The sequence below is a fragment of the Pinus tabuliformis genome, chromosome J, assembly GCF_031772625.1.
Source record: "Pinus tabuliformis cultivar Carrire ecotype Pingquan chromosome J, CPIR1, whole genome shotgun sequence".
Classification (NCBI taxonomy): domain Eukaryota; kingdom Viridiplantae; phylum Streptophyta; class Pinopsida; order Pinales; family Pinaceae; genus Pinus; species Pinus tabuliformis.
Window position 1 is genome coordinate 849,001,829 of NC_142295.1, and position 24,804 is coordinate 849,026,632.

At 37.6% G+C, this 24,804-nt stretch overlaps 1 protein-coding gene across 1 annotated transcript; it reads left to right on the plus strand.

Moving 5' to 3' along the window:
• LOC149229364 (putative prolyl 4-hydroxylase 6) lies at positions 1 to 24,477 on the plus strand. The gene is made up of 8 exons (XM_089378576.1): positions 1 to 353; positions 22,123 to 22,236; positions 22,370 to 22,436; positions 22,611 to 22,706; positions 23,320 to 23,377; positions 23,548 to 23,723; positions 23,875 to 23,935; positions 24,072 to 24,477. Exons 1-8 carry the CDS (start codon positions 229 to 231, stop codon positions 24,368 to 24,370), a joined length of 996 nt encoding a protein of 331 aa, XP_089234702.1. The 5' UTR covers positions 1 to 228; the 3' UTR covers positions 24,371 to 24,477.
• Positions 24,478 to 24,804: the final 327 nt, after the last annotated feature.

Sequence of the window (24,804 nt, forward strand, 5' to 3'; positions counted from 1 at the left end):
AATTTCAATACAAAAGTTTGACACGTCCGACCATTTCCATGGTGTCTTCATCCCGTGACTGAGGACTTAACTCTATCATTAATAAATCGATAAATGTCTATACGCGTGTATGCGATTCTGGGGTTTTGATTCCGTCGAGAGCAGACAGGATTGGTGTCCATTCAAAGCTCTCGTTGCTGCATTTGGGTGCTTAACAGACTGAATTTCACAGGACGTAAAATTTTCTTTATGCTGGGAACGAAGAAATTCCGAATGCCCATGGCGCCATTGGTAGCACTTTCAATAGTTCTGCTGGCATTCTATGGACGAGTGGCTGACTCCGCAATGGATCTCCCAGGGCGGGTTGGTGAAACGTAAGAATATCTTCTGCTCAATTCTCTGCCTGGATCAATTTAAGATTGTTTGTGTGTGTGTTTTACGGTGATGTTTTATCATAAATTAGGTGAATCTAATCTAGGGTTTCTGTTATGATTTGTAAACTAATATCTCTCTGTCTGGTGGGTGTTTTTTCTTCAATGCCATGATCTTGTTCGTTGTATTGCTAGCCCGTTTTTTATTCGCTCAATTTGCAATTTTGGAGAGTTGATTGTTCTTGTCTGCTGCAAATAATGCACAATTAACTGAAACCTGCATACCAAATGGTCAAACTATTAGTCAGAACAATTGATAAATTCATAAAGGACTTGCCATGTTTTGTCCCTCTGCATTTGAACATTTCAAAAACCATTGTGTAAGAATCATAGTTAGCAGGTTCAACTTGATTTGATTTGATGTAATTTTAATGTCCAAGATCTTCTGGTCAATGGGACTGGATAAAGAAGACATTAAAAAAGATGGAGGAGGCGGCTAAAGCAACTACGAAAAGAGGGAAGTAAGAACAGCACGAGTTGGCTTGAGAAGGAGCTGGAGAAAGATGAGAAGGAAAAATATACCGAGATACAAGATGTTAGATTGAACTCGGCTAGAGTCTTTTGAAGGGTGCCCTATGGTAACATTTGAGATCAAGAAAAAGTGAATAATACTCTACAATGAATCTCTACTCTGAATGGAATTTGATCTTGGAACTGTAGAAGAGATCTGATGCCAAATAGAAGAGACCCGACACCGAGTGCTCCTCTGAGAGCCGACAAGATCCATACGTCGTTTGCCATTTCCTTGAATAATGGAGTAATAAGACAAGAGGTCCTCGACAAAGCTTGATCTGAGGTTATCGAACAACCTCTTCCAAAATTGAGTCAGCTCGGTATTGAAAGGTGAAACACATCTCTAGTCTTCATATTCAATCAAGGATCTCAAAGTTTGAGGATCTTTAAGTAGGTAGTAAGGTCTACCATGAATCTCATAAAAGGACCAAAAAGGAGAAAATGAAGTTTTCTTCAAATTAAGCTCCCAATGACCTAGCTTTCAATCTGAGCCATAGATTCGTATGAGGAGACCAATGCATTGCCTAATGAGGTGGTTTGATAAATATATAGGGTTGAGGGGTCTATTCGTGAAATCCTAGAAGGAGTTTTGGATTGATGCGGTTCACTACTACTAATATCCATGGTCGAGGGGAAGAATCCTTGAATGGAAGAGTGGCTGCGTAGATAAACTTGGAGAATAGTATTATATGTAGAGTGAATAAAGGACTTCCTAAATCTAGTTTGTTTGTTGGGATCTGTACTGAAATCTACAATGAGAGCTCCTCAAAGTTCTTGGCGAAACCAATTGACTCGTCGAGGAAGGGGGTTGAGAAGAAGTCTAGAATTTGAAGTGGTTTGGTCATTGGTTTGTTGTTTGTTGTTACTAATGGATGTAACAATTAGGAAGAAGTAATCCCTCTTGATAAGATCTAGTTGGGGAGGACCGTGTGGTATCCTCAGTTCGTTCTCTAGAACATCCCTTTGCAAAAGAGCCAACATATCTGGTTTGGATAGCAAAAGGTGGAGAGGGAGCCTGTTGATGCCATATAGAGGTAGTGAAACTACCCTCTAATCTCATTGTAGACTAGGATTTTGAAAATGAGTTGCTCCTTTGACTCATATGTTAATGGTGGCAGAGTTGGCAATTCCTCTCAGGGCAGGGAATGCGGTGATTTCTTTGGACTTGGATTTGGTAGGATCCCACTCTAAATTGACTGAGGGATTTTTTGAGAGCATGCATCCAATGCTTGCATGTGTACTCGGGTTTGAAAATAAAACTATCCCTCAGATCTTTTTTAGAGGGTAGGATTTGACCTTGAATGTTAGGATGTGACCTGGAGCATCTATGGAGTATCTAAAAAGGGAAGTTGATTGATAGAAATGGTCATCGACAAACTCCAATTGGTACATCCTCTAAGTAAGACACCCTCAAGACAAGTGCTTAACTCTCCTAGAGTGTGCCTTGTGATTTCGATGCTCTTAGGGCCGAACACCCTTCCTCCTAGTGCCTATCGCTCCTCCATAAGATTGCTCCACATTTTATGCCAAGGTTCCATCCTCCTCAACTTGTATACCATATAGAAGATATCAATACCACATAAGTTAACTACCTTCGTAAGAAGTGCCCCTCCTATAGTAGATATCCCAAGGACAAGTATCCATCTATAGTAATCTCTGCAAATGTCAATAAACCAAAAAAATATAAGATACAACAAGGGGATAGTATTTCACCATGCATCCCACACTGCATGAAGTGCACCCCTAGCATGGTTTAAACAATTTTGGAGCAATCTGAAAGTCAACACTTCGTCTTTGTGATGAAAAGTGTTTTCACCAACACCAATCTTCTCCCTTTCAATTTTGATTGAACTTGCCTTTTGCAAATCTGAATTTGTTGTAGTCTTAGAATGTATTATTATTGACCCCCAAAAGGAAATGTCTCCTAAACATCACTCTCCTCCACCATGGCATCACACCGCACCTTCTTTGAATAACTGGAATGTTTAGCAATTGAAGAAATCAATGCAACATGGTTAGCATATCTCATAGGAGATACTTGCCCACATTGAATATCTAGCGCTCATATATGCTCTTGTGCATCTTACATTGGCTAAGAAAGACATCTTGTTTTCTTGTGTGATGAAGTAGAGGATAAGGACGTGTCCTTCCATTGGGTTTTCTTGCTCATATTTGGATTTGATCATTCTTTTACCTCTGTATTAGGTTTTAGAATAATAACCTTCTCATTCCCTTCAATCATTGCAGGAGATACCTGTGATCTTGAGAACCACACGTCCTCATCAAACTTCACATCTCAACTCAATATAGTCTCCCATTGTGCTAGAATGTATCTCTTGTAAGCTTTGGAAGTTTCATTATATCCAACAAAAAGTACTTTGTGATATTTGATGGTTCCTGGTTAGCCCTCTTCTCCTTAGGGACATGAATGTAATTTTGACAACTAAATACCTGGAAATGTGATACCTTTGGTTTCATGCTAGTGAATGACTTCTTTATTGTCTCGTCCTTCAAGATCTTGTGAGATTACCTGTTGAAGTATACACTCTCGTATTACAAGCCTCCACCTCAAGATACATGGGAAAATCCATGTTATGGATAATATACTTTAGCAGTCTAAGAAAATAGAGGTGCTTTTCCTTTCTGCAACCCCAATATGTTGTAACTAGCAAGGCACTATCGACTATCTCAATCATTGCTTCCCTAAAAAAAGAAACAAACTTTGTGGAGGTATACATGTGATATCTTGGTTGATGTTCACTTGTGGCCATGTGCAAGCTCACTATGTGGGAATTTGAGTCCAATAATGGGTTGGCAAACAGGTAGTTGTGGATCGTTACACGTATTATTACACTTTATTATATTTTATCCTATGGTTAACCTATTCTTCCTTTGAGAGTTAGCATCCTAAACCCTTAGTGATTGGTGTAATTACACACTAATCACCTCAATTTTAATCATCTTAGTCAAGTGAAATGTTCATAATCCCAAGGGCATCTTATCTATCTTCTATTCGCCATCTAGGTATTGTTCTATTTCAACATTGCTTATCTTATTGGATTAGGGTTTGGTGGATAACTCATTGTAGGTCCTTTGTTGTGTGGTTTCTAATGGTATTAAAGCTAGTGTGGATTCTAATACAGTGATGTGTGGTGAGACGGTTGGGTTTGTTGGGTGAAACCCACGAGGTTAGGGTTCAAATCACATTGAGTATATTGTCCTGCTATGGTGTGTGGCTCAAGGAGTAGGCTCCCTCGTTAGCGTGAGTCTCGGCCCTTGCCAAAATCATAAGAAATTAGTATATTTGGCTTGTAGGTTGTTGCTCTTGGTGTTATAGTGGCAGATGTGAGAATTGATCCTGGGTCTTCCTTAGATTAGGTTTGGCAATTACCGATTCACCACGTTGTAAAAAAAAGAAGCTAGTGTGGATTCTTCTTCTTATGTCCAACACCCTTTAAAACTATTTTCAAACTTGAAATTAAGGTTTTCAACTCACTATTTTGGACGACAAGTAGTCCTTATGATTTCTATACTCTTATCTTCACTAGCACACCCCCATTTGGAAAATTTTCTTAGTTTTTTGGTGATTTAAGGAAATTGATGTGGTTTTGAGTTGTTTGTAAAGATGACACACTTTTTATCTCCTTATTTCAACTACAAGTCACTATAAATCTGCCTTAGTATTATGACATCATTAAATGGAGAATGGCTTTGTCCCCACCTTCAAAATGCTAACTATCATTTATGGGTTGTTCAAATGATAACCCTACTTTGCACTAAAGGTTTAGGGATGTTTTTGGAGAAGCCACATCCCATTACAATTGATGTTTGCGACGATCTCATACATTTGAAGAAGGATATATCTCTGGCACTAATCACTCTGTATGCAGATACTCATCTTGTCCAGCACACAACAGACAACAAAAGTGTAAAGTATATTTGAGATTACTTCCATACCTTGTTTGTTGCAGTGAACACCACTCACCTCAAAATGGCATATTTTTTCTACTGCTGAGAGTACAATATTAGGTTCAAGAGCTTGAAAGTAGACATTCTTACAAGTGGTGTTAATAAATTGTAAGTATATTAGTGTTGTTCTTAATTTCTTCTCTCTTGCATTTAAAAATATTGCTACAATTTTTTATAGCATTTCGCCTTTTATTGGCGTCTCTTGCTTTGGAAGATGTTTTTTGTAATCTTTCCAGCATCAAGTGACCCTAAGGAATGTGAGTGATCTATCTCCACTTGAAACATGCCTACCCTAAGGCTACTACCTCCCCGTGTTTACATGATTCTTCAAAGGACACTTCCAAGTTTTCCAAAAGAAGAGACCATTATGCTTGTATTGACATAGGGAGGGACACCTATTCAAAAAATGTTACCTGTGTCTTGAAAAGATTGAAGATATTGCTCAACAAATAGTTGGCAGTGTTGATCTCTTTGAAGACATGGCTAGTGATTTTGCAGACTTCGTTGTGAACACTGTTCTATGGTCCTCCATTTCTACCCAAGAATGAATAACAGATTTTGGTGCCACTAGACATACAAGGAAGCATCAACACCTCCTCTTTGATTACTCTTTTATTATGATGATCAACATAAAAGTGAGTGGGTGACTAACAATGATGGTTGATTGCTCAACTTTCTGACTCTTTGGTTGTGATGCTATTCAAATAAATAATGGATAGTGCAAGGATGTTCTCCATGTTCTTAGAGTGGGACCAAATATTCTCTCTATTTACTACACTAATAAAAGGTGGAGTTTTGGCTAGATAGATGGGTGTTTAAAGACATTAATGACAACTTCAAAGTTGTTGCTTTGGGATATTGTGATGAATTTGAATGTATGTACAAGTTGGGGAAGCTTGCCCCACCTCCAACTTCGAATAAATTCATTGCAATGGTGGCCAATGCAAATAATGACAATTAGCTATGACATTTTCATCTTAGTCACACCAACTATGGATACTCAAGGCACATGAGTTGTCCTTGCTAAAGGCCTCCCACTAATCAACCCTCTTAATGGAGTTTGCGAGGGATATTTGACAAGTAAATATCATTGAGAGTCCTTTCCAAAGGACAAATCAAGCTAGGTCTCTAAACCCCTTGAGTTAATACATAATGATATTTTTGGTCCCATGTCCACTTCTCTTGGGGAAGCCATGTACTTCCTCACCTTTATTGAGAATTTTTATCAGTTTCTATGGGTCTACGCCATTAAATTCATGGATGATGTGTGTGTTAAATTTTCCGAGTTCAAAAACCTTGTTGAACCTCAATGTAAGTAGAAGATCAAGTGTTTTGGGTTTGGTGGGGGAGGCGAATACATTGGTAATGCCTTCCATCAATTTCTTCACTCTCAAGTCATCTCTTGGTAGCAAACTATCCCTTATACTCCTTAGCTCAATGGTGGGGTTGAGGGGAAGAATAGGGCTATCATGGAAATGGCCGACTGTATGCTTCACTCTCGGAACATGAAGCTTCCTTTTTATGAAGTGGTTGCTTGCACAATATTATCTTTGACTACACACCTAGTCATGTTGTCTTTGGTATGACTCCTTATGAGCGCTTACATGGGCAGAAGCCCTATATTTCAGCTCGTAGGATTTTTGGAGTAGTTTCGTAGCCCTTCTACCTCATGGAAGGCATGCTATATCACCTATTCAATATACTTCTCATAAGAATATGGTTGGCTACGTTAAGGCTTTTTCAAGGAGGGTATCGTCTTTACAACCCCATCACTCAATATGTGACTAAGCATCATGAGGCTATCTTTGATGAGCTTGTTCCTCATGGCCCACTAGGATCTCTTCCATTGCTTCTTTCCAGTGACAATTCTAGTGATGATTATGAGCATGCCTCCATGGAGCATGCCTCTTCTTCTTTAGCATAGTTTAGTTAATGAATCTCAGATTATTGTAATGGACCACACCACATCTTCATTGAGTCTTAATGCACCCATGGGTACCTTTTTGAGCTCTTCTTTGGGGACTCGTCAGTCTATTTCTTCATTTGGATCCTCTCCTATTTTGGAGGTCACTTTTAGCCTTCCCTCTTTTAACAAGGATATGCAACCCAATAATGAGCCTTTTCTTGATAAATAGTTTAGCAATGAGCCTTCCTCTCATGAAAAAGCCTTCTTTTGATGAATAGTTTAGCAATGAGCCTTCTTTAATGAGCAAACTAGTGTCAATTCCTGTTCAGTTGAGTAACCTAGGAATGACCTTTCTCCAAATGTGCAAATTAGTGATGGGCCTTGTACCTCTAGATGTGTGAATGGTAACCCCTCTACTTTTGGCGTGATCTGGTTCAATGATCATACCTTCTATGATGATGATGATTCTATGGCATCATGATTTCCATCTTTGCCCAAATGGGCTATTACTACTCTTATCAATGCTATTGACTTCCTTGTCCTTTTAACTTGTCAGAGTTGACCTTGCCAGAAGCCCTTATTTCAACCAACTTACCTTTGCCTGACAAATATGAGTTTACCCATTGGAAGACCCTTTATAGCCCAATCAATCCTAATATTGATTGTGAAGGGTTTCTTCTTGAGTGGTATGGCTTCTAATGATCCCAACTCAACATTATAGAGGGGTGTGATGATCTTCTATGATAATCCATCATTGTTGGGTTGGAGTCCTTTCTCAATAAGCTCTATGGCACAATTCTTCATATGTTGTGCTTAAATCCACACCCGGGCTAACATGGAGAAAATATTTAATTCCACTTGGTGTGGCCTTGGGGCAAGTCTCGAGTTGAGTAGTTGTCACTCAAATCTCAACTTCTCTGTCTAGGCTAATTCCTAGTGAAGCCAAGGGGGGTGGACCCTATGAGACAAAAAAACTAAGGCTCGATTAAGTTAAGCTAAACTAAATCAAGTTCTAGGAGTTAAATGAAATTACACAAGATACAATCCACCAAAAATAAATTACAACATATACTTCAAATAATGTAGATGATGACCATACACATCATATGCATTCACAAACAATGGATGTAATAATGATAAGCAAATGAATGAAGTACTTATGACCAATGAGACCAATGCCAAGAGAGTGTTCATAAACATAGATGCTTGAAGTAAAGTACTTGAAGAGTAAATTGTTGGACTTCCAATCTTCAATTTTTTTTATAGACGCCTTGTCCATTAGGCAATGGAGTCTTCATTTCCTACAATGTTCATCTGAGCAGGTAACAATTATTAAATCAAATAAAAATAACTCTACAATGAAGAAAAAATGTTCAATCATTAAGTCATCTTCAATAAAAGCTCCATAACAATCACACGCGGGGAAAGGGAGCAAATGACCATAATGTCTCCTCCAAAGTAGTGTAATAATTCTTCCAAAGTCATGTCTCTTTACTGAAAGGTGCAACGTCTCAATTAAAAGTCACGTCTCATCATAAAAAAGTGCCAAATCATCATACATCATGCTAGGTCGACACAAGTATAGTGATATATCATCATAAAGGTGCAATGTCCCATCATAGATGCAATGTCCTCAAGCAAGAGCATGGCATCATCGAGGCCAATGGCTCCACGACCTCTTCAAAGAGATATACCATTGTCAAATGCCATGTCATCATGAGAAGGCCCAATGTCCTCTACTGGGTGCAATGTTAACTAGGGGTGACATGGTCTCCATAAGCCTAAAGCTCATCAATGAAGGTCCAATGTCCATCATCAAGGGTGCAATGTTCATCATCAAAGGTAGGGTCATCATGTCATCTCAAGGCCCCAACACTGTCCAATGGTATGCAACGTCCTTGATGATGTGTGGCGGATCATCAATGACCATGGATGTGCAAACATCAACATGTAGGGGCTACAAGGATAAGGGAGACTAACCAACATGTATATAAGAGTCATTGTAACATAAATAATGTTAAAGCTACCAAGTAGATCACATTAGTATCATCTTCAAACTTCACAGTAGCTCATGACTTTATGTAATTTTCCAAGTTTAGGTATGGGAAGACCATCATAGAACCCTATTAGGTGTGTTGGTACCTTGGAATTAAGGTATTTCCCAAGAAACCATTGAAGGTGTAAGTGTGAATGATAATGGTATGACTTGGGGTTCACTTCATGGAAATGGTGCCTTTGACAAGCAATTGAAGGTGTAAGTGTGAATGATAATGGTATGACTTGGGGTTCACTTCATGGAAATGGTGCCTTTGACAAGCAAGGCCATGTGTGATGTTCATCTCCATTGAGCCTTTGTAGAGAGTGCTTCATGCATCGAGTTACCCTTTCCTCAACCTTGTGTCTTTCGAGCCCCCTTCTTCTCTCTCCAATTCAGTGTTGTATCTTCTCTTCTCATCTTTCTCTAACTCTTCTCAAGCCAACTCTTTGTATTCTTTCTTCCATCTTTTTGGATTCACGTTAGCTACCCCCTTTATCTTTTTGTATGTTTTCTCTCGATTGTGACCATTCCTCATGGACATTAATATTAAATCAAATTAGGTTCAACATATTAAATCATCTATCATTCTCCATCCATGAACCTTAGCCACATAGGGATCTTGGACAAAGTTCAATCTAAGGTTATATATCAACTTCCTTCAGAATTGAGTACGCTTGCTAATGAAAAGTGCAACACACCTTTAGTCCTCATACTGATTATAGAATCACAAAGTGTGAGGATCTCTAAATAGGCAATAATATCTACCACGAATCTCATAAGAGGATAAATGTGGGAAAATGAAGCATTCTTCCTATTCGAGCTTTCTATTACCTAACTTACATATATGCTTATCATGAGGTATGTGATGAACACTGTCCATCCTCATTGGTGAGAACAAACCTTGAATTGCTCATGATGAAAACAAAGGCTATGAGGCAATTGGCACTTATGATAACTCAAAGTGATGAGAGAATCATTCTTAACTAGTAGACAAGTATAGTAATAATTTTAGGAGAGGGCATTTCTCTTGGTGAAATTCAAGTACACCTCAAACATGCTTTGTGAACCTCCTCCATAGTTATTGGATGGATGGTTTTTCAATATCCAACCCAAAAGAGATATTGGATGGTTTTTCAATATCCAACCGAAAAGAGTGCAAAAGAGTATAACCTTTGCAAACCATGTGTCATTGGCATTGCTTGGCTAGATGCATAGAAGACTATAGTGCAAGAGAGGGATACCCTTGCTTACTAAAATTAAAATTAAGCAAGGGCATCATTGTAAGTAGGCAATAACGCGCACCAATGCCTTGGTGATAGGGGATAAACCCTTAACTCCACAAAAATAATAACATGGGGAAAAGTTCTTATATCGAATGATTTTGGAGAGCATGGAAGTAAGCTTCTATTATCAAAGCTTGATACACTGAATATTGAAGTCATATAGTAAAATCAGGGATACAACCTTGTTGAGAAGGTTGGTCTTAGACTGGGCATCCTAAATCCAAGGATGATACTATCTCTCTTGAGAGGCTAGAGCAACCCAACCATTATTAATTCAACTTTGTGAAGTGAAGGCCATACTAAATGTTAGTTTAGGGAGAAACACACCTAGACAACTAGAAAATGTGGTAACATCTACTAACTTTCCTTTGTAACAAACATGACTGTTAAAAGAATCATTTTTTGGAAACATAAAAGGGCATAACATTAATGTTTTTGAGGTTAACTTAGATTACATGGTTTTCATACAAGTCACTAAGAATACCTAATTTCCTTGGAGACCTTCAATGGTATGAGACCAAAGGATTATCTATCGTCTACCAAAAACATGATGACAATAGTAACATTGAAGAGATTACAACCTTCATTTGGCCCCAAATTTTGGATAAGCAATGTCTCCAACTTGTCTATACATGAGCCAAAAAGAGTGCGAGATAGGGGGCAACCTTGTTTAACATTAATAGTGTTGTGTATTTTTGTAGTAGAACCGTTTTGTATAGAGTAGCAACAAGAGAAATGATCACATATGAAAGACCAAGTCCTCTAGTCTTTGAAGTAAAGCATATCTAGGGTTGATATCAAATTCATTCCGAAAATTGACAAATTAAAAATGGATTTTCCTTTTTGCCTATCTTTTCTTCTTCTACAATGGCTTCACAAGTTAAGATATCATTTATATTTCAATAATTTCATCCAAAACTAACATGATATTTTCCTGGTATCTCTTGTTCTTAATGAATTTGGAATGTACTCATCTAACATGATGATAGTGAACAACTTGCTAAAGCATGATTAACGATAATGGTACCATACTTACTGGGATTACAACATTTTATAACTTTGAAATTGGTATGAATAGTATTGGAATTCTAGGAAGAGAAAAAATCTAAGAGATCATGATTGAAGAGGTCAATGATATGGGCATCTAAAATGTTAGGTTTATGTTTGAAAATTTATTGTTGAGGTGTTCAATGTCATTGACTTTATTGGTATTATGCTTACCAAAGGAAATTAACATACAAGATGAGGGTGGATAGAAATGGGAATTTGTTGGGTGATATCATAAAGGGGCGAACCATAGTCAAACCAGATATTGGGATCAAAGATCAAAGAAGTATTCTTGTTAGGGGAGAAGGTATTCCAAAGAGATTTAGCGACACATCTAATCATTTTGATAAGCTATTTCGTTTCACTAAAAAGGAATTGTCATTTCATTTTTCTAAGATGTAAATAATAAATACTTGGGGCCTCCACAACAGTATGGGAGTGGAAAAGGATGGTAGAGAGGACAAGTCTTTTAGGGCTTTTGCAATTATCATCCAACCAAGCAAAATGGGGAAAAGGGATACATGAGGGGTTGAATAGAGAAGAGCAAACACAATGAGGATAATTTTTCAATGCTACCATCCATTTTCCTTTAGAGAAGCTGGAAGTTCTAACAACACAATAGTATAGGTTTCCAAGAGGTAAACTTTCATTTTAGACAGGAGGGGAGGTGAAGGGTTGGGAGGAGAAACCACTAGAAGTGTGCAAGGGAATTTGAGTTGGAAGAAAAGAAGGGCATGATTAGGCAAGGGATGGAAAGAGGGACCGCAAAATCTTGGATGTGATGAATAACAAGGTGATGAGAAATAACATAATCCACAACAATGGAGCCACCTACATAAGGGAAACCCGTGAAACCAAAAGAGTGGAAAAAGTTATAGATACCATGTAAAATCAACATGTTGTGGTACTCACCCAAATTGATTAAATGCTTACATTATGGCTTGGCAACTAATATAGTGGAAGTCTGATCCAATTCATAATGATGATGTTGAATTTGAAGCTGACAAAGGAAGTCATGAACCTCACATTGTAGATTGCAGTCTTGGCATTAAAATATCCCACTAAAAGGATATCACCTATTGTTAAAAACTTAATGATTATTGAGATGTACAAGGGTCAACAAAATAATCAATGAAATCAAATCTCACCCAAATTTGGAACAACCTCCTCACAAGTGTGCTAGAGGGAGATAGGTCTAGTGCTCTAGTGAGATACTACAAAAGCCAAGCACAAGTGTGCTTGATACAAAATGCTAGTAACAATAGAAAAATGCCAAATATAAGTGCCTTTAGACTTATCACAAGTTGTATGATAGATAAAGACGATCATAAGATTAGATGATACAAATGAAAGCTTGAATAATGTATAAATGCACAACTAAAGTGAGGCATCCTTACAGGAGGGGTTATATGTTCACATAACAAGGGCACATACCCCAAGAGGCTTCTTATTGAACATACATGTCAAACTTGACTTGGTTGGCCTTAACCACAAACCTAGTATTACAATAGATGAAATAAAATATGGCCTTAGCTATAAAAGCAAAATACATAATAATACACATATAAAGGGGTTGCACCCACAAGTTCAAATTACACTAATAACTCTACTCACCCTTGAGTTGAATAGGGTGCTATAGAGAGAAGTCATTACAAGACAAGATTACAAAATATTTTCCCCCTTAATGTTGAGTAGAGGGCCATATCAACCCCTTGAACTCGCATATTTCTTCTTCATAAAGCCAACAATATCATCAGCAATTGAGATTGAGCCTTAGAGAGACTTAGGTGGGAGTTGTTGTAGTTCGGTCGGGGTCTTAGAAAATTGAGATATGGCTCATGGTGGTGAAGATTCCTCCTCATAGTGTTCAAATGACCAACAAGAAACTCTGTTGCCCTAGATTTGTCCAGAAAACAATTAGCAATTTGAGCAAGAAGGGCTTGAGTTGGAGGAGATTCCTCTTGATAGCATGTGGATGGACTAGCAAGAAACTATGTTGTATCAACAAGAGTGGAGGTGACCCACTTAGGTATAGGTCTTGACCTATCTGAAAGAAGGGTAACCAATGCTAGGGAATCATTTAATGTGTCTCCATTTATATCATCAAATTATGGAATTGAACTATCAACAACATTTGGGATAGGTGAGAAGTCATCTACAACATGAGGACTAGATGAGCTATTGACAAGAGCTTCATCCTTAGCAACATGAACATTAGATGAGCCATTGCTGAGAGTATCCTGAATTTGAGGACTAGCAAGAAACTATGTTGTATCAACAAGAGTGGAGGTGACCCACTTAGGTATAGGTCTTGACCTATCTGAAAGAAGGGTAACCAATGCTAGGGAATCATTTAATGTGTCTCCATTTATATCATCAAATTATGGAATTGAACTATCAACAGCATTTGGGATAGGTGAGAAGTCATCTACAACATGAGGACTAGATGAGCTATTGACAAGAGCTTCATCCTTAGCAACATGAACATTAGATGAGCCATTGCTGAGAATATCCTGAAACAATGAAGAGACAAAGTTGCTATAGGAACAATGGATGACTCATGAGTCATTAATAAGTTCCTTGTTTGTTATAGGAGTTTGCATTTATATTGTTGATTGGAGTATAGAAGAAGTGTTTTGCTTGTCTAAGTGCTAAGACTAGTTGGCGAACACAGAGGACTATCGCTTTAGTAGAATATTAATCTATTTAACTATATCCTAAAGTTAGACTTAGGAAAAAGTAAAAGTTTCTAAGATAAATTATGATTTAAACTCGACCATTGATCACAATTTTAATCTCAGTCGTTGAGAAGGAGATTAGGGTTGAGGCCGAAATTATAAGAGGGGATAGAGCGAGTGGATGACAAGTCAGTTGAGCACAAACAAATGTGAGAGAGCAATGAAGCAAGAGCGAGGATTTCAGTAGATTGCAGAACTCAGCATCCAAGCAGAAGAAATCGAGTGTCGAGCTCTTACAGCCCAATGTAGTATTCCATTCGCTTGTGTGCACAAGAGAGAGGAAGTGTGCTTGCACGTGTGGGCCGAATTGCTGATCTGCATAGTAGTTTCACAAATCTAGTGCGTAGGAAGGGAGATCGATTTAGGTGCAGGGAGATCGATTGTTTTATTGTGATAATTTGGGAAGTTTCTCCCTTGTAATTCTCAGAAGAAAATCTTTTGCTGCAGAAGAATAATAAAAACACAAAGCTTTGCAGGTTTTCCTTGGTGTTGGGGTTTCCTCGTTATATCTTGTGTTCTATGGTTTTGTGTTTGTCTTCAGATTTTTTTTTTCCATTATAAATGTTAGAAAACTCAATATGTTTGTGATTTAAGTTTTCAGAATATCAGTTGTTTATATTTCTGGGTTTTTACACTTAGAAAATTACAAATCAATTTACTGAGTTTTAAGGAAATCTAATATGGTATCAGAGCACAGTCTTTGATTGAAGACCAAGCATAGTTTTTATCTTTAGGAGCAGTTTGTATGATTCAAAGGGAGCAAGATACTAGATCGATTTGGCTGTTAGAGTTCTAAGCAGTGCACATTGATTTTACCAGTGCAATTTGTATTCAACAATCTAATTTGGCAATATGGCATATCAAGGTCTCAGCTTTGAAGATAAACTAGATGGTGCATCCAACTTTTGTTCGTGGTGTGAAAGGATAGCAATGGTGCTGGAGGAACAAGGGATTTGGGATTTTGTTGATAATGTCCCAGTCGCACCCACAGATCCTTAGTGGTCGGCTCAACATAACAAGATGGATGCCAGGGCAAGAAGGATTATCTTGTAAAGAAAAATTTATTTTTGTCTTTAAAGTGTCGAAATACCTCCAAGATCAAGTGAGCCTAAGGAGCTATCAAGTCGGCCTACATGAAGAGCCACATCCACCCTTAGAAGAGCCTATATATAGAGAGGAACTCGTCCTCCATTAGACACACTCACTCATCTCATTCTCTATGCGAAGAAGAGGAAGAAAGAAGTCGAAGAAGAGGGTACAAAGAAGAGAAAGTTGAAGAAGTCGAAGTGCTTGGGCTAGATCTATCTCTCTTGTGAAGTCGAAGTTAGGGTTTCTGCGCTGGGTCTATCTCTAGTTCGATCTTGAAGGAAAGAGAGAAGGAAAGGCAAGCGAAGGTCACTTAGGGCACCTCACTAGCCCTAAGTCTCAAGGGAAGGCAAGCGAAGAAGAAGAGAAGGCTATTTGAGGGAGATCAAAGTCTCTAGGAGGAGCAACAGCAGTTGCCGTGAGACAGAATTTCAGATCTACAGTAGGAGGTCGAAGTCATTGCAGCAGGAGGCCGAGTTGATCTTGATCTTGGAGGGTATTTGTTTGAGTCACTAGGTCATGGTATTCGTCAATTGAAGAATCTATAAGAAGAGGAGATTTACGGGTTTTCCCCTCAAGAGGAGGGGTTTTGGCCCTGGCTTGCAGCCTATATACTGTCATTGTTCTTATTGTTTTGGTAGCTGGTTTATGTATCACACCCTGTAATAATAAGGAACAAACCTAATAAGTAAAAAGGTAACACAAACAATAATCAAGTTAAGGGAATTAACATACTCGCTGCCCTATTGAATTCTCAACAGATAGTTAGGCCTCTTGGAAGTGACCACTCTATTGGGATAATGTACATTTGAATGCTTTATTTTCATATTCTAACAACTAAGTAAAAGTGAGATCAACCCATTCTACGAACATCTTATTTGGTAAACCACAATTGAAGTTGATATTTAGACATATATGGGAAAAGGTGACAAGCCCTTAAGTGATTTGAATTCCATCAACTTCAATAAATCGACCCAATGAGTTCCCAACATTTGCAAGGAAATTTGTAGCCCACAAGTGAAGAAGAAGGTTTGGAAGTTTGACCCAAATCAGAGTTGTTGTGATAGTCACAGTGAGTAGGTCAAACTTGAGGAACTAAGATTTAAAGGTTAGACTTGCACTTCCCTAGAACTAGGGGTCCATTAAGCACTTTTTGGTGATCCTTTGTGACTTCAAAAGTTACAGTGAAGTGACCCTTAGGAGTTCGCAACTAGAATTTCATGTTTGGTTTAGCCACTCGCGAAGTCTGGCTACAAAGGGTCAAAGCGAATTGAAACAATAAATGATGGCATCTGTTCGATACAAAGTATCATAAGCATAAACCTTTGCATCCAACACTTCCAGCATTGCAATGTCTTCAAATTCCCCATTTTGAAGGCAGGACTGAGAGGCTTCTTTACCTTTGACGGACCAAAAAACCTAGGCTTCACCATATCCTTGAATGAGCAAGGCTGAGAAGAGGTGGGTGCATTGGCACCTTAGGCTCCCCCAAGAAGTTTCAAAACTAGATGCATAGTAGCATCATTGCTGATGCCATTGTCCAAGAGAAAGAAACTATCATGGAGTTGCTTTCTTGCGGAGAGCAACCTTTGAGGTCTTCGAGGAATCCCTTCCATTTGTTGTATCTGTTTTTTTTTTTAAATAGGAGCCAAATTAAAGGATTTCACATGGAAACAAAGTGTTTTCCCTTAGAGGGACCTCACAAAGACTCGAAAGGCCACAATGGCCCTCTCCCACACCTGAAGGCTTGTGTTGAGCATTAGCCCAATTATAACAACCGGACTAAGGCCACCCTAGATCTGGGAGACTTGCTTGAGCAAGATTTTTCCAGTGTTGCGATTCCTCAAATGTTATTGTGGCTGATCTTCAGTTCTAATCACAGGGGTGTAGCTAACTTCGACGTGCTCTCATTGAAAACCTTTGAAGCTGCTAACCTTGGCATGGCTCTAGCTTGGTTACAGGCCTTCCTCACAACCATGTTCGAGGATGTAGGGCTTGTAGTAGCGAGTGATTGAAGTCTTGTTCACTCACATAGGGTTTTCCTTAATGGTTTACCAAAACCCACCACCAATAATTTCGACATTAATATAATGATTAAGATCCATATAAGAGTCTCTCGTGGCAACCAAAGTGTAAGATGAGTATGTGTGTGGAAAGTAACAAACGACAATAAAAGCTTTCATTTGGCTCCAATCCAGGTTTATTCTCAGGAATCTAGCATTGGAGTTAGAATTTAGAATCTTCTAAAAGAACAATATGTCTCAAGCAATCCTTGAACAAGCAAGCTATACCACCACATCCTTTACAACTATTCCGGATCTTCAACCTGTAGGCTGAAAGCCAATAGTAACCTGTAAAGTTTGGTAGAGGTTTATCTTCTTTCTTACGAGTTTTGATAATGAAATTAATATCAGTGTCCTTGATAACATCTTCAGAGCTAGGAGAAAAGAAAAGAGAAACTTCACAATTTAAATAGAAACATATAAAAGGGTTTGGAGATCTGACACTAAATATCAAGAAGAGATCAGCCAAGGCTTAGAGCAGCTTGAAGGGGGGTCATCACAATTCGCAAATGCAAGATTTCCATATAAAATTAGAAAGGTTTTGAAATATGGCATATAAAAATACATATTACTCAGAAATTTAAATAATGAGAGAAAAGCACTGAAACATATACCCAAGTAATTAAAAAATGATATACATTTATAGATATTGTATGTGCTGGATCTTCGACTTGTAGGTTGGAAGCCAAGAATAACCTCTAAAGTTTGGTAGAGACTTATCTTTGTTCTTACAAGTTGTGATAAAGAAATTAATATCGGTGTCCTTGATAAAATCTTCAGCGCTGGGATAAAAGAAAGAGAAACGCCATAATTTCAAATAGAAACATATAAAAGGGTTTGGGAATCATAATATTTATGTCAAGAAGAGATCAACCAAAGCTTAGAGCAGCCTGGAGGGGGGTCATCACGAGTCACAAATGCAAGCTCTTCCATATAAAATTAGAAAGGTTCAGAACTATGGCATATAAAATACATATTACTCAAAAATTTAAATAATTACAGAAAAGCACTGAAAGTTGAAACATATATTGAAGTAATTTAAAAAATGATATACATTTATAGATATGGTATGTACTTCTCAATTTTTTTTTTTTTTTTTAATCTCTACTTTTATATGGTTTTTTAATGTTTTATCCTCTTGTTTCCTTTTCAAGAAGGAAAGATTCAGAGGTTTGGCCTTGGCTGATTTGAAACGTTGATAGAATTACAATTGTTGTGACACCAAAACACGCAGGAGTTAGTAAACAAATGTATTGCCAGAGTAAACAGATCATCAAGAGGCGGGTAAGCACACGTCGCAAAACACACGGGGAACACTGGATTAACTAATGCCCAAAAATCTTCCCCCAGTGCAAACCGGGGGTGTTTCAAACTCGAGACCTTTGGATCTGATACCACTTGATGGAATCATGATTGCTATTACACCAAAACCCACAGGTGTTAGTAAACAGACACATTGTTAGAGTTAACGGATCTTCGAGAGGCGGTTAAGCACATGTTGTGAAACACACGAGGATCATTGGATTATCCAATGCTCAATAAAGGTTTGGGGTCCATTTGAACATCGTAACTATGATAAGAATTCATGTTCTTGCCCTTTATTATATGTAACCTTTTTCCAAAGGTGCATATTTATGTATTGTGTCAATGTTGGAGAAAACAGTCCAAACCTTGACATTGTGTCAATATGAATACCCATCATGTAAGAATTACATGGTTTGGTGGTAGAGCATCTCACCAGCTAGGGGAAGGTCCTAGGTTTGATTGCTAGCATGTCCAATTTTCAACATGGTATTAGATCTTTTCTTACTGTTAATTGGTATTGGCTACTGTTATGAATAAAATATATTAAATATAAATAATGATGATAATTGTAATAATGATTAGCTAATTAATAATTAGCGTTGAAGAGGCATGTCTAAATGGGACACGATCTTCCATGAAGAGGCACTTGCCTAGTATATAAGCAGGCCCCTCACTCTCAATTGTATCATCTTACTCATACATTTTAATATATATTCTTGTATCTTCAATGGAGATCTACATATTCCAAGTCTTCTGGAGTATTTAACTTCAAGAGCGAACTTTGTTTGTTCCATTTGGTATCAAAGCCAGGTTTGCTGATCACCAGGCCTTTGGCCATCAAACCTTCGTATGCTACCGTTGGAATTAAGGCTTTTAGCCACAAGAGACTTTTGGAGGTTCTCCAGGGTTAACTTCAAGCCATTGGCCATTTTGAAAGAATATATATATATATATATAAGTTGAAATAGAAAATCAAAAAAAAAATATAGAAAAGAAAGAGAAGTAAAAAAAAACTTATAAAAAAATATAATAAAAAAAATTTACAAACTAAGAAAGAAAAAAAACATAAAAAAACCATATCTACAAAAAAAAATCGTTGTCGAGTGAAAAAAAAACGAAACGGCAGTCACATTCCACTTTGATAGTCGGGCAAAACTCCTGCCATTGCTAGGGGAACCACAACCGCTAGTTGCCGACAAGAGCCGTGGGCCATTTCTGCTCCATTGTGCACACTCACGACACTGCCCTTCCTGCAACACAACAACGCCACGTCCCTTCCCAACTGATCCGGTGTCACGTCTCCTGTCCAACGCCCTCCACTGTCCCACTAATCCGCTGTGCGTCTGCTGTCCAATGCCCTTCACTGTCCTGTCGTTCATCCTCGCCGCTAGTCACACTTTGACCAACGCAGCGTATCCCTTACCATTCGTTCCATTCTTCACAGCGGCAGCCACAATGTAGCCGTGAACTGCAGCCTCTTGCAAATCGTACAATGCGTTCGTAGTGCAGTCACATATTTCATAATTTACAAATATTTCAGCCAAAAAAACATAAGTTCATTTTAAAGAAGCAAAATGGAGCCTAATACGGAAATGAAGGCCGGAAGATTCCCAGAAACTAAATATAACTATGCTTCAGTGCTATTTAGAATTAAAGGGTCTATTGCGGGAAAATATGTTACTATCGCTATCTCGCTAGCCGAAGATAAAAATTACATAAAACCTAAAATCGCAAACCAATTAGTGATTCCCAAGTCAAATATAATAAAAAAATTAGACTGTTATAACAACAAAAAATATGAAATAACCAATTTACAATTAAACATTGGAGATTATACATTCATATCACAATTCTCAGTTCAAAACCTATGGAGCGATCAAGGTGACATTATTTTAGGTTCACCCTGGATGGCAACCCTAGGTTCCTTCATCTTGAATACGAAGAAGAAGTTTTTGACATTTTCTTACAAAAAGAAAAAAATAACGCTACAAGATGTTACAGTGAAGCCGAATTCAGTAATACCAGAAGACATACTAGATATCTCAAAAGTAATTTTTCAAGAAGGTAAAAAAGTACTACAAAATATGCAAAGAGAAGTTGACAAGATCACTGCTGAAAAAAATGAAGAAGTTTCTTGGCTTAAAGACCATGGTGAAAAACTATTGACACAAATTAAGAAGCTTAAAAAGGACAAGAAGTCATTAAAAGACAAGTTAGAACATTATATTCAAGAGGAAGTATCGAAGTTGCCAGTCGTAACAACTCTAGTTGAAGATAAAGGAACGAATACCGAACCAGTCAATACCACAACTCAAGAAGAGGATAAGTCAGTTGAAGGAAAAATACACTCACATGTTGCAATTCAAATAATAAAAATTCTGAATGAAGATTTTGTACCTAACTCAACAACCGCAGTACCAGAAGAAAATCAAAAAATTGCCACACACCTAATAAGGGAAAGTCAAACCAAAAGAATTCCCTATCGACATCCGAATCATGAGAGTAGACAACTCAATCAAGCTACGTATCTGTACCATTCAGAACAGAAACAACAAACTGATGTTCTGAAGAATACTAATGTCAGTGCAATCCATTCATGTGATAACAATTCATCACAAGTTTTCAGTCACCACAAGATTCCATAGAAGATTAATTTAGGATGGTCTGATCCCTTCTCAGTGCGACATTTTTGTTTATCACTTAGAGGATCATATCAACTTGTATCAACGAAGATGACAGTTCTAAGACGAGAAGACATTCGAAACAGAAAAAGAGATCAAGCCTTTTCATCAGCAAGCTTTGAGGACAAAGCTTTTTGAAGGGGAAGGCAATGTTATGAATAAAATATATTGAATATAAATAATGATGATAATTGTAATAATGATTAGTTAATTAGTAATTAGTGGTGAAGAGGCATGTCTAAATGGGACATGACCTTCCATGAAGAGGCACCTGCCTAGTATATAGGCAGGCTCGTCACTCTCAATAAATCATCTTACTCATACATTTTAATATATATTCTTGTGTCTTCAATGGAGATCTACATATTCCAAGTCTTCTGGAGTATTTAACTTGAAGAGCGAACTTTGTTCGTTCCAGCTACAAGGCCTCAGTCAAAGTGGTTCTTTAGCTGGTGGGGAAAGGGGGTGGATTGTTGGAGACTGCAATCCATACCTTGATATAGAACTGGCAAACCATAAGGGTGTCTGCTGGCTGTGGGGCAAGTCCTGGGTTCAATTCCTGGCTTGTTCAATTTTGAATAATCAAATATATTTACTAATTGGTATACAATGTACATGGGGTGTTTTATTATGGTATTTTGTTTCTGGTGTTTTGCGCTGGTTTCTGCCTTTTTTGTGAAAGAAATAACAATCCAAACTTTGAAGTTGAATTGGTATGGCCCATGGGTGCCCAAGGCAGGGTACGTCTTCGGCTTGATTCCTAGCCTGTTCAGTTTTCAATTGAGTGTTTTGTTACGGCATTCATTTACTGGGGTTTTGTGCTGTTTTCTGCCTTTTTGACAAAGGAAATAGCAATCCACACCTTGAAAATCAACTGGAAAGGGTGCCTGCCAATGAGGTGGGTCCTGGGTTTGATTATTAGCCTATTGAAATTCCAGTTAGTAATTATATATTTACTAATTGGTGTACATTGTGTTTTATTATGGCATTTGTTTAGTGGGTTCTGTTCTGATTTCTGTCTATTTTCTGAAGGTTCAGGATGAAATAAAAAATTGGTTTCATAAACATCATGTCATTTTGCAGGTACAGAATGCCATTGAGAACTACAAAGGATGCATCGGAATTTTCCATATTACAAACTGGTCCAACCTATGGCTTTGACCCAACCCGAGTTATTCAGTTGTCTTGGCGTCCCAGGCCAGTAACTCTAAACATATCACGTTTAGAAAAGCTATAGTGTAGATCAGCAGGAATTTTTTTACTACATTTTATATGTTCCAGTTGATTTTGTTTATTGATGTTCTTGAGACTTTTTTTTGCCTGCATGCAGGGCTTTTTTGTACAAGAATTTTCTTACAGATGCAGAGTGTGACCATCTTATGTTCTTGGCAAGTGACCTTTTCCGATTTATTGCATGTGGGAGAAACCTCAATTTCTTTCATTGGTTAAGCTTTTTTCTTATTGTTTAGTATTTTAAATAATTTATTGCATGTGGAAGAAACTTCCATTTATTTAATCGGTCAAGATTTTTTCTTATTGTTTAGTATTTTAAATAACTGCAGGCAAGGGACAAGTTACAGAAATCTATGGTTGCAGACAATGAATCGGGAAAAAGTGTTCAGAGTGAGATCAGAACAAGCTCAGGAATGTTTTTGAATAAAGCTCAGGTGACTAGGCAATATGTTTTAGATTTTACACTAGTCTTATTGTTTAGGTTTTGTTTAAATTGATTTTGCTCATTTCTTGGTGGCATTTCCTTCCTGCCTCTACCCATTATAAGTGGGAGTGCCCGTTGCTGGTTAGTATCCCTTCATTAGATGGGTCATCTGCTTCAGTTTAGAGTATCACAGAGATTGCAGTGTATTTCATAACTCTACAGGTTTTGTGCTTAATCCAGGGATTATGACTTACAAGTTAACACCTGAATTTTTAGAATGTAATAAATGTTTTACTCGTGCTCAATCAATTGCAAATTCTGTAAACAGTCCTTTTGAAGTAATACTATTATATTTATTCTTCTAAACGAGTGGCATGAATGTAAAGTATGCACAGAATACTTGTAGTTGTTATTTCTATGAATAGATTTTGAAATCTGTATTTGATGCAGAGCAGTACATTTATTAATAAAATGGAAAAACAGATATAAAGGATGTATCCAAGAGGAAAACGTGTAGATTAGAGTTGCTAGAGTATATACTTTTAACAAATTTATCCCCCATCTTTAAAGACTTGTTTTCTGATGAGGTTTTCTTCTTGTTTGAACGTTGTATGTCTTCTTAGGACGAAATTGTTGCAAACATTGAGGATAGGATAGCAGCTTGGACTTTTCTTCCAAAAGGTCATGACTTCTGTGCTATTTCTTGTCAATGTTGTTATGAGCTTTTTACTACCTATATGAATTTGTTCTTTTGAGGTCTATGTGTTGGAAATGACCCGGCTACAAATATTTGTGTAAAAATTTGTTACATATACTGAAGGGATCCATCTGTTGTTAATGAATGTATTCAGAAAATGGCGAGGCTATGCAGGTTTTGCATTATGAACTTGGCCAGAAATATGAGCCTCATTTTGATTTTTTCCATGATAAAATTAATCAAGCCATGGGGGGCCATAGGATTGCTACAGTGTTAATGTATCTATCTGATGTTGTGAAGGGTGGTGAGACTGTCTTTCCTAACTCAGAGGTTAGTAGCTTTGCAGTGAATAGTACGCTTTTCTTATCATGTTCAGATGTTTACCCGAATTTACCAATTCAAGATGTTTATTTGAAATTCAAATTATACAGCGTATTTGCAGCCTGATTTAAGTGTTGCCAACGAATGTGTTGCATTTCAGGCAAAGGACAGTCAACCCAAAGATGACTCTTGGTCAGAATGTGGCAAGAGTGGATATTCAGGTATTATTGCCTAAAAGCTGATTGAGATGTAGCTACCATTTCATGATATTTAGTAGCTTTTATTGGCATTAGCAAGGTGTTTAATATTAGCCATTGTTTTAATTCTTGCAACTTAACTGCCTTTTGTCATATGCAGTGAAACCTAGCAAGGGAGACGCCCTACTTTTCTTCAGTCTTCGTCCAGGTGCTACAACTGATCCATCAAGTCTGCATGGTAGCTGCCCCGTTATTGAGGGGGAAAAATGGTCTGCAACAAAATGGATACATGTTAGGTCATTTGATGTTCCTATCAGACAAGTTTCAGGGGAGTGTATTGATGAAAATTCTAGTTGTGCTCATTGGGCTTCTATTGGGGAATGCAAGAAGAATCCTCTCTATATGGTTGGTAGTCCAGATTTGCCTGGTTCATGTAGAAAAAGTTGTCAAGTATGCTGACATTTTTTTTTGAAGTTGAGCATATTGCCGGCTGTTTTTCAAAAATGCGATTTGACAGATATAATGTGACGGATTAAATTAAAATGTAATCTTCTCATATTTTGTTATCCACTAGCCCTTTTCTTCGTGATTTTTGATGTGTTGGTAAATGTTCTTAATGTGCAATGAAGTGGGAGAAAGTTCACAGCATTTAGTAATCAGGGGATTTGAAACCAGTTCTGTGATATGGAAGTCAACTACCGAAAGGATTGGGGCTATATTTCCATTCTTTGTTTCTTTTTTGTATTTGATTTTAGATTAAAGTAACAAATAAAAACTTTCTGGTTAACATTCGTTTGGAGATGGTTGATTGGTGGTAGGACAACCATTTTTTCTTATAAGCAGAATGAAGTTTAACTTCCTTCCTAGAGCATACTTGGCACGCAGAATTAATA